The sequence below is a fragment of the Triticum dicoccoides genome, chromosome 5B (assembly GCF_002162155.2).
Source record: "Triticum dicoccoides isolate Atlit2015 ecotype Zavitan chromosome 5B, WEW_v2.0, whole genome shotgun sequence".
Classification (NCBI taxonomy): domain Eukaryota; kingdom Viridiplantae; phylum Streptophyta; class Magnoliopsida; order Poales; family Poaceae; genus Triticum; species Triticum dicoccoides.
Genome location: NC_041389.1, coordinates 48,182,086 through 48,192,024, shown reverse-complemented (window position 1 = coordinate 48,192,024; position 9,939 = coordinate 48,182,086). Strand labels below are relative to the sequence as shown.

General features: G+C 50.1%; 1 protein-coding gene across 1 annotated transcript; it reads left to right on the top strand.

The window, feature by feature from the left end:
* Window positions 1–7,250: 7,250 nt before the first annotated feature.
* LOC119305135 lies at window positions 7,251–8,119 on the top strand. Its single transcript, XM_037581739.1, has 3 exons — window positions 7,251–7,341; window positions 7,718–7,935; window positions 7,996–8,119. Exons 1-3 carry the CDS (start codon window positions 7,299–7,301, stop codon window positions 8,065–8,067), a joined length of 333 nt encoding a protein of 110 aa, XP_037437636.1. The 5' UTR covers window positions 7,251–7,298; the 3' UTR covers window positions 8,068–8,119.
* Window positions 8,120–9,939: the final 1,820 nt, after the last annotated feature.

The following is a 9,939-nucleotide window of genomic DNA, read 5'->3' as shown; positions in this document are numbered from 1 at the left end:
TTCAGAACCAGCTTGTCCCTAAGTCAAAGCTCAAGAAAACTTATATGAGTTTTTCGAATCCGCATCTATGGGGTTGTTTTTATTGTAAAATGGATTGCATTGTATTTATTTTAGCTTTGATTTTTTTATAACTTACGACATATGCCATGTAGTAGCAATGTAGTAATCTCTACCTAATAATAAAGCGAGCATTGCTTCTGGTCGTCCCGTCGCCTATTTCACGAAAAAATCATGTGTTTTCCCAAAAATAACACGCAATTAGGACTTAAGTGACAAAAATGAATCGTTTTTTGTATTTTTTCAGAAACACCGTTCCAATTTTTTTTGAAATAAACCCGCATTCCAGACTTAAGTAAAAAATGAATTCATTTTTTTCCCAAAAAAAACCTGCCATTTCTATTAATTAATCCGCAAATCAACTATAAGTGACAAATTCTTTTTAAAAAATCATATATTTTAAAGTGTAACTTCAATTGTAAATTATTATATATGAAATTTGATTAGAAAAACGTGTAGAATCTGACTATGATGTTATTTTCCCTATTTAACATTTTTAAATTCTATTTATGATATAATTTTAATCAATAGCGATGTGTACAATTTGAATATGTTATTTTACCTATTTAACATTTTTTAAATTATATTTATGGAATAATTTTAACCAATAGTGGACAATCCGTCTTTTTTCCATACCGAAGATCCCTGTTGCACATGAACACCTCATCACAATCAGATTGAAGACAAAAGTCCCTGCAATAAAAAAAGATCGAAGACAAAAGAAATCATCAACACCTTATGGAGAGAGAGGGGGGCAGGGCATATATAGGATGCCATGTTCAAATAATGGACATGGATCTGTTGGGGTCTTGAGTCATGATTATTGGATTAGGCGTGTGCCGTATTGTTTCCTCCCATTGCAACAGATGGCTCTTTTGCTAGTAAGTAAGTAAGTCGTGTGCATAATATTAGAATCACCATCGACTAGTCCCTGCCCGATTCTTTTTTTTTTCATGGTAATACGTATCTCATTTATATCATAAGGATCATAGTACAAGCCACGTACATACCGACCTGACAAAACTAAAAAGACAGCAGAGCGCTAGCCTTTGCACACAGGAACACCAGCCAAGAAGTAAAATTACAAACAAGACTGAAGAATTCTGTGAGCTTGACACCAACGCCCGTCACCTGCCTCTGGCACCACCATAGCAGCCACCAAAGGCGAACATGACGGATCACCTCCACACCCGAGCTTGACGCGGCTCCATCGCTGATATGCAGCTTTGCGGACCTCCAAGGTGGCTCACCAATAAAGGTGAAGCCATTGTCGTTGAACGAGTCAGACCGGGGCAACACTCCGGACACGCCATGGAACTCCAGATCTGGCTCCCCGACCCAACTAAGATGTTGGAGGAGGAAACCATACCTTCCTGCCACGAACCACGAACCCAGATCCACCATCTTTCAGATGTCGTCGATGCAGACTACAATCTGCATCCGCTCCTGGACTACCTCCCAAGCTCCACGCCGGCGCTGGAGCAAACGCCGTCGCAACGGCGGAGAGCCCAAGGACACAGGTCCACCACGAGGATGCCGCCGCCGCCGCACCATCCTTGCTTGAACAGTCTGATTTCCAAATCCACCCCAAAAGCGGATCGCCTCGTTGGGGAAGGATCTGAAGATTTATTAGTCGGTGCCGCCATCGCCACTGCCGAAACCATGACGATGAACAACCCAAAATCCTAAGAAACTAATGCCTAAAACAATCCACACGCGTGGATCCGGCGACCCCCTCACCACCGACGACCGAGGTCGTTAGCGGAGGGGAGCCGCCGGAGGACGGCGGCGGAGGAAGACGCTCTGGTGGCACGAGATCGCCTTTCTTTTCTTCTCCTGAAAGAAAGAAAGCAATACCTTGACTAAGAAATTCTAATCTGTGGCCGTCCCTGCCCGATCCTGACAAACATGAGTGCAACTGCACGACTCCAATCGTACGTGTTCAGGGCAGAGTGCATGGATTCGGGTCGGGGTCCAACACGTACGTGCACGTAGTACGCCTCCTATAACCCGCTTGTTTAGAAGGCCACGTACGCACGTACCATCACAAAACGTGTTTGTGCAGACTCGATCGATCGCTACGACTACATCGTCCGCCCACGCAGACATGGAGTTACCGGCGCCGGTGCCCGTGACGCTGCCGCTGCCGTTGCCGTGCCTCGTCGTCGACCACGACGGCGCCGGAGGGGAGCCCTGCACAACCCTGCTCGACATCTCCAAACCGGAACATCAGTACCAACACCACGCATGCGACGGCGACGCCCACGCGCTGCTACGCAACAGGCGGAGATGGATGACGCCGCACGGGTGGGTGCTCTCGTGTGACCCCTCCACCCTCGCCACCTTCCTGTGGAGCCCTCAGACCTCGGACAAGATCGACCTGCCGCCCCTCGCGCCGGGGCAGGAGATACCCTTGCAATCCTCCTGCTCCCTGTTCGGCAAGCCCACCACCGCCGGCTTTATCATGGTCGCCGTCGAGCCGGAGGACACGGTAGTATGGTACTGCCATGTCGGCGGTGATGCCGGAGGACGTGGATGGGTCAGGTACGAGTACGATGTGGGAAGCGTCACGTTCCCGGTGGTCAACGGCCGGAGAATCCAGGGGAAGAAGTTCATCACCCGGCTCACGGCGGTCGGAGGCAAGTTCTACTTCTTCAAATCGCATGACGAGCTCGGCGTGCTCGAATTCTCGCCTGCGCCGCTCCACAGCTCGGTGCCAGTCCCCGCCGTCGAGCGTCCCCCGGGGACCACCTGCATGGCGCCGTCGTTCGTGGAGCTCGGCGGCGAGCTCTATCTGGTCTCCGCCTTCTTGCACTACGGCAGCGGTGGCGCCACAAGTGTTCTCGGCTGCGGCGCGTACAAGCTGGACTTGGCGGGGAAGAGGTGGTGCAAGGTCAGCGACATCGGCGACCGAGCCTTCCTCATGTGCCCTCTGTATTTCGGTGGTTACTGCTCTGCGACCGCCTCCGGGTTGAGACCTAACTGCGTCTATTGGATGGGGCTGTGTGGCGGCAACCTGCTGCGAGTCTTCGACATCGACGGGAATGAGGGAACGCATGGAGTGCACGATCCGTGCAAAGATATCACCGGGCCAAATCGTAATGCGGTGTGGATGCTTCCTAGTGATGAGCCATAAACATGGAATGAACTACTAGAAGACACTCAATGTATAACTGAACGAATTTGTTGCAATATGTTTTAATGAGGTTTCGATTGTATGGACATGAATATTCTAATTAATAATATGATAGTTTGAATTGAACATACATATGATTTATACGTATTCGAATATTTGCAAGATATTCTGTAATGAGATCAATACTTTTTTGAAAGGAAATTAAAAGGATCACAAATATACATGAGATCATACTTTAATTTACAAACATATTGTTAGCACAACGAATAATGTCATGTATGTGTGCGGGCTCCTGTGCTAGTTTGTTGAACACTTTGTTCACTGCAAGTAACGATATTATTTTGCTCTAGTCATAGTTTGTGTTCACCGTGGCCATATTATTATTTTTTGACCGTATCCGTAGCTACTGTGAACAAAAATAAAAGTTCTATGCACCAAATAATTATACAAATGAACAACTTCTTTTCTTACCAAGGACCCTTTTCTTTCCTCAAAAACATTAAAAAATATATAAGAAAAAGAAAAGAAGTACGAAGACAACGTTTATGTTTTCGGAATCGATAACTCCCGAACGACCCCCTTCAAGAAAGGAAGTTAGGGTTCGTGCCTCTCGCCGGCGCAGGTCCGCCTCGTCTACGGTGGCCCTAGGGCCATGGAAGCGCGGTGGATCATGGCAAGGGCCGGCGGGAGGGCTCCGTTTTTAGTCGGTTTTTTTAATCTTGTTAGGGTTTGTGTCATACTCAGGAAGGCAAGACGGCGACGGCTTCCTGGAGATGGAATAAACGTCTCCCCGCCTAGCCCCCGTTCCGGCGGTGCTGCCCGAGGAAAGAAAGGGACCCCGCCATCACCGGCGCAGGACGAGCCCGCTGTGTCTCGCACCGCCGCCGCCGCCGCCCGAGGGAGGAGAGGGACCCGTCGCTACCGACGCAGGCCGAGCTTCGCCCGGCGGCATCCTATGGCAGTGGCGAGGATAAGAGAGGGGGAAGGGGTGGGGAACGGCGGAGGCGGGGGCTCAATCCTCCCTAGAGCAGCGGCGGCGGCGGAGGGAGGGGCGATAGGAACGACAGAGGCAGGAGATTTTGGCTCAGGCGGGCGTGGGTTGTTTCTAGAGGCAGAGTTTTCGTCCGCCCTCGTGAAGTTCTCTTGTTTAATAGTAGTGTAGATATGCCGGCTCAGTCTTTCGAAGGTGTTCATAGGGGTAGGGTCTGCGTATGTGAGTTTATAAGGGTGAGTGTATGCGCGTGTATATGAACACTTGTGTCTATAATGATGTTAAAAAAAAATTAACGCAAAAGGCACACTACTATGGAGAACGTGCTTTTGGAATCCATAGGCTAGTCCCGGCCGGATCGTAAAAACAGGACTGTGCACGACTCCGATCGTATGCAGAGGAGGGATTCGAGTCGGGGTCCAACACGTACATCCGTGCAGGTACGCCTCCTATTTAAGACCACACACCCACGTGTTTGTTAACTCGTGCAGACTCGCGACGACGACATCTACAGGATCGACCGGCAACGCCGACATGGAGTTCTCGGCGCCGGTGCCGGTGCCGTTGCCGTGCCTCGTCGTGGACCACGACGGGGCGGGAGGGGAGCCCTACACAACCCTACTCGACATCTCCAAAGGGGAACAGTACCAACACCACGCATGCGACGACGCCGGGAGCAGGCGGTTCCGGAGATGGATGACGCCGCACGGGTGGGTGCTGTCGTGTGACACCTCCACCCTCGCCACCTTCCTGTGGAGCCCTCAGACCTCGGACAAGATCGACCTGCCGCCCCTCACGCCGGGGCAGGAGATACCATTGCACTCCGCCTGCTCCCTGTCCGGCAAGCCCACCACCGCCGGCAGCTTCACGGTGGTCGCCGTCGAGCCGGAGGACACGGTGGTGTGGTACTGCCACGTCGGCGGCGACGCCGCCGGAGGACGTGGATGGGTGAGGCACGAGTACGACATGGGAAGCGTCACGTCCCCGGTGGTCAACGGCAGGAGCATGCAGGCGAAGAAGTTCATCACCCGGCTCACGGCCGTCGGAGGCACGTTCTACTTCAAGTCGGAGGGTGAGCTCGGCGTGCTCGACTTCTCCCCTGCACCGGTCCTCGGCTCCGTGCCGGTCCCCGACATCGAGCGCCCACCGCAGACCACCTCCATGGCACTGTCGTTCGTCGAGCTCGGCGGCGAGCTCTACTTGGTCACCGCCTTCTTGCACTACGACATCGGTGGCGCCACAAGCGTTCTCGGCTGCGGCGTGTACAAGCTGGACTTGGCAGGGAAGAGGTGGCGCAAGGTCCGCGACATCGGCGACCGAGCCTTCCTCATGTGCCCTCTGTATTTCAGTGGCTGCTGCTCTGCGACCGCCTCCGGGCTGAGACCCAACTGCGTCTATTGGATGGGGCTGTGTGGCGACAACCTGCTGCGAGTGTTCGACATCAACGGGAATGGGGGAACTCATGCAGTGCAGGATCCGTGCAAAGATATCACCGGGTCAAATCGTAATGCAATTTGGATGCTTCCTATCGATCCATAAATATCGAATGTATACCCGAAGGAATTGGTTGCAATATATTTTAACGAAGCTTCGATTGTATGGACATGAATATTTTTTGCTTAATAATATGAGAGTTTGAATTGAAGTTACATATGATTTACAGAATATATATGTGACATAATAGACTGATTTTTTCTCATGGATGGTTCTCGAGGTGAAGAATTTTTTGCATACATGATGATATGTTGAGGTGTCATATTTGGAAGGAAAAAAAGTAATGTTTTATCCTTTTCTTTTGCCGTCGGGCTAGGCCAGAAAAGCTCCTGATAAAGTATAATAGACACAATTGATTTTATTCGCTCATGATCGTTTCCTAGCCTTGCATGAAAAATGTGTATCATTTTTATTTCATTTTTTATTTTTTAGGGGAAATAGCATGCAGTGCAGGATCTGTGCAAAGATATCACCGGGTCAAATCGTAATGCAATTTGGATGCTTCCTACCGATCCATACCGATCCATAAGTATCGAATGTACTCCCTCCGTTCCGAAATACATGACGTTTTACGTTTGCACGTTGAAATTTCGTAACGCTACGAAATATACGCGTTTTCCGATTTTACCCTCGACCGCATCGCTCTCAGTCCCTCTCTCTCACTCTCTCTGTCTCCCTCGCCCGTATCGCTCTCTGCCTCTCTCCCACCGCATCTCCCTCCCCCGTGGCGCCGCCGCATCTCCCTCGCCCGCATCGCCGCGCATCTCCCTCGCCCGCGTAGCAGCCGCATCTCCCTCGCCTGCGTCGCTGCATCTCCCTTAACCGCGTCGCCGCTGCCCTCTTTCTCTCGCGTCATCTTTCGCGTCATCCCTGCTTAGTTGTCCCAAGATTTGATTTTTACCGCCGGAGGAGCTGCTGGAGTAGGAGGAGCTGCGGGAAGAGGATCTGTGGCGGTGAGAAGCTGCCGGATCTGTGCAGCTGTGGGGAGCTGCTGCATCTGTGCGGCAGTGACAAGGAGCAGTAGGCGGTGCCGAGCGCCGATGTGCCGAAGGAGAGGAGGATGGTGAGCAGCTGGACCCACGACGACACCTCCGCCCTGCCCCCGTGCTTGAGCGCGTCGTACACCACCTGACGCCGAAGGATGCGGTCGAACACCACCTGCGGCAGCTTGTCGTCGCCGCGGCCGCCGCCGTCCTCCTCGCGTGCGGCCTCCATGAGCGACTCCTTGAGGAGCAGCTGTTGCATTAGGTGGCGAGAGGATGGACGCGGTGGCCCGGCTGTGCGTCCATGGATGATGACTCCTTGAGGTATTGCTCTCTCTTCCTCTTCCTGTCTCTTCTCCGTGAAAACTTAATGTCAGATGCTAGGAGTAGTGCTAGCAAATGGAGATTCTTGTGATCTTAGTGTACTGCTAGGAGTAGTGCTAGCAAATGTTACGGATGCTAATGTCAGATGTGAGGCCTTAATTGCCTACCGAGCTCTCTGTAATCAACCAAGCAGCAGCAGCATTTCAACATGTCTTCTTCTTCGGCTGGAGTGCAATTGAGATCAAAATCCATGCCTCTTCCCTGACTATGTCTATTTCCTTTTTCAGGTACTGCCTATTCTGAAGTTGGTGCAATGGAGCCTGGAGCTGCACCTTCTGGACCTGGAGCCTGTTCAGGTACTGCCACAGTATAAGTTTATGCAACATCAAGCTCTGTAGTACTCCAACATCATGCAATTCTAGTACTGCCATGAAAATGATGTTGCATGATGTTGTAAAAGTGATTCTGCCCCTGTAGTACTTCATCATGCAATTGTATTCCAACATCATGCTATTCTGTTAATGACACTCCAACATCATGCAACTGTTTCAGTAGTACTGCACTTTTACTCCAGTGCAGCACTGATTTTTGAATGCTCCAACATCATGCAACTACTCCAACGTCATGCAACATCATGCTCCAGTACTAATTTTTGTCATGCTAAATTCTGTTGCCACAACCCTCAACACCATGCAACTGAATTGCCCGTTTTTGGACCTGTTGAACGACCAGGACCTGAAGCCGGCGGCGATCTGCAGTACCTGGAGGTGGAGCTGGCGAGGCCCTGGGAGGGTGACGGCAATCTGCAGCAGGGCGCTGGCCTTGGGATGACGAGGTGGGGATTTGCTGGCCCAGGACGAGGAGGGGGATCTGCTGGCCCAGGAAGACGGGGAGGATGGGAGGGGATCTGCTGGGTGAGATGGGAGGCGATGGAGGTGGAGGATCCAGAGGTGGGGGCGATGGAGGTGGAGGATCCAGAGGTGGGGGCGATGGAGTTGGAGGATCCAAAGGTGGGGGGCGATGGAGGCGGGCGGATCTGGAAGACGACCTGGGTGGAGATCGAGGAGAGAATTCAAAATTGAAGGGTAACCTGGTCATTTCGCTGCTTTTTCACCTGGCCGGGAAAAATCCCCAGCGTCATGTATTTCGGAACGGAGGGAGTATACCCGAAGGAATTGGTTGCAATATATTTTAACGAAGCTTCGATTGTATGGACATGAATATATTTTTCTTAATAATATGAGAGTTTGAATTGAAGTTACATATGATTTATAGAATATATATGTGACAAAATAGACTGATTTTTTCTCATGGATGGTTCTCGAGGTGAAGAATTTTTTGCATACATGATGGTATGTTGAGGTGTCATATTTGGAAGAAAAAAAAGTAATGGTTTTCCCTTTTCTTTTGCCGTCGGGCTAGGCCAGAAAAGTTCCTGATAAAATATACTCCCTCCGTTCCTAAATATAAGTCTTTTTAAAGATTCCAACAAGTGACTACAAACGAAGCAAAGTGAGTGAATCTATACTCTAAAATATGTCTAAATACTTCCGTATGTTGTTGTCCATTTCAAATGTCTAAAAAGATTTATATTTAGGAACGAAGGGAGTAATAGCCACAATTGATTTTATTCGCTCATGATCGTTTCCTAGCCTTGCATGAAAAATGTGTATCATTTTTGTTCCATTTTTTATGTTTTCTTAGGGGAAATAGTTGCCACTTTATTCAATGTTCATAGCTCCTTCTGTTGGAAATATGCCCGGCAATAATAAAATGATTATTATTATATTTCCTTGTTCATGATAATTGTCTATTGTTCATGCTATAATTGTATAACCGAAAACAGTGATACATGTGTGAATACATAGACCACAACATGTCCCAAGTGAGCCTCTACTTGACTAGCTCGTTGATCAACAGATAGTCATGGTTTCCTGGCTATGGACATTGGATGTCATTGATAACGGGATCACATCATTAGGAGAATGATGTGATGGACAAGACCCAATCCTAAGCATAGCACAAGATTGTGTAGTTTGTTTGCTAAAGCTTTTCTAATGCCAAGTATCAGTTTCTTAGACCATGAGATTGTGTAACTCCCGAATACCGTAGGAGTGCTTTGGGTGTACCAAACGTCACAACGTAACTGTGTGACTATAAAGGTACACTACAGGTATCTCTGAAAGTCTCTGTTGGGTTGACACGAATCGAGACTGGGATTTGTCACTCCGTTTGACGGAGAGGTATCTCTGGGCCCACTCGGTAATGCATCATCATAATGAGCTCAATGTGACCAAGTGGTTGGTCACGGGATCATACATTACGTAACGAGTAAAGTGACTTGCCAGTAACGAGATTGAACGAGGTATTGGGATACCGACGATCGAGTCTCGGGCAAGTAACGTACCGATCGACAAAGGGAATTGCATACGGGATTACTTGAATCCTCGACATCGTGGTTCATCCGATGAGATCATCGATGAGCATGTGGGAGCCAATGTGGGTATCTAGATCCCGCTGTTGGTTATTGACCGGAGAGTCGTCTCGGTCATGTCTACGTGTCTCCCGAACCCGTAGGGTCTACACACTTAAGGTTCGGTGACGCTAGGGTTATAGAGATATTTGTATGCGGTAACCCGAAAGTTGTTCGGAGTCCCGGATGAGATCCCGGACATCACGAGGAGTTCCGCAATGGTCCGGAGGTGAAGATTTGTCTATAGGAAGTCCAGTTTCGGCCACCGGGAAAGTTTCGGGGGTCACCGGTATTGTACCAGGACCACCGGAAGGGTCCCGGGGGTCCACCGGGTGGGGCCACCTATCCCGGAGGGCCCCATGGGCTGAAGTGGTAAGGGAACTAGCCCCTGGTGGGCTGGTGCACTCCACTTGGGCCTCCCCCTGCGCCTAGGGTTGGAAACCCTGGGGGTGGGGGCGCCCCACCTGACTTGGGGGGCAAG

Coding starts and splice junctions, on each gene's coding strand:
- LOC119305135 (XM_037581739.1), top strand. CDS start 7,299: ATGGAGCCTGGAGCTGCACCTTCTGGACCTGGAGCCTGTTCAG. Junction 7,342..7,717: donor TGGACCTGGAGCCTGTTCAG/GTACTGCCACAG, acceptor TTGAACGACCAG/GACCTGAAGCCGGCGGCGAT. Junction 7,936..7,995: donor TGGAGGTGGAGGATCCAGAG/GTGGGGGCGATG, acceptor GAGGATCCAAAG/GTGGGGGGCGATGGAGGCGG.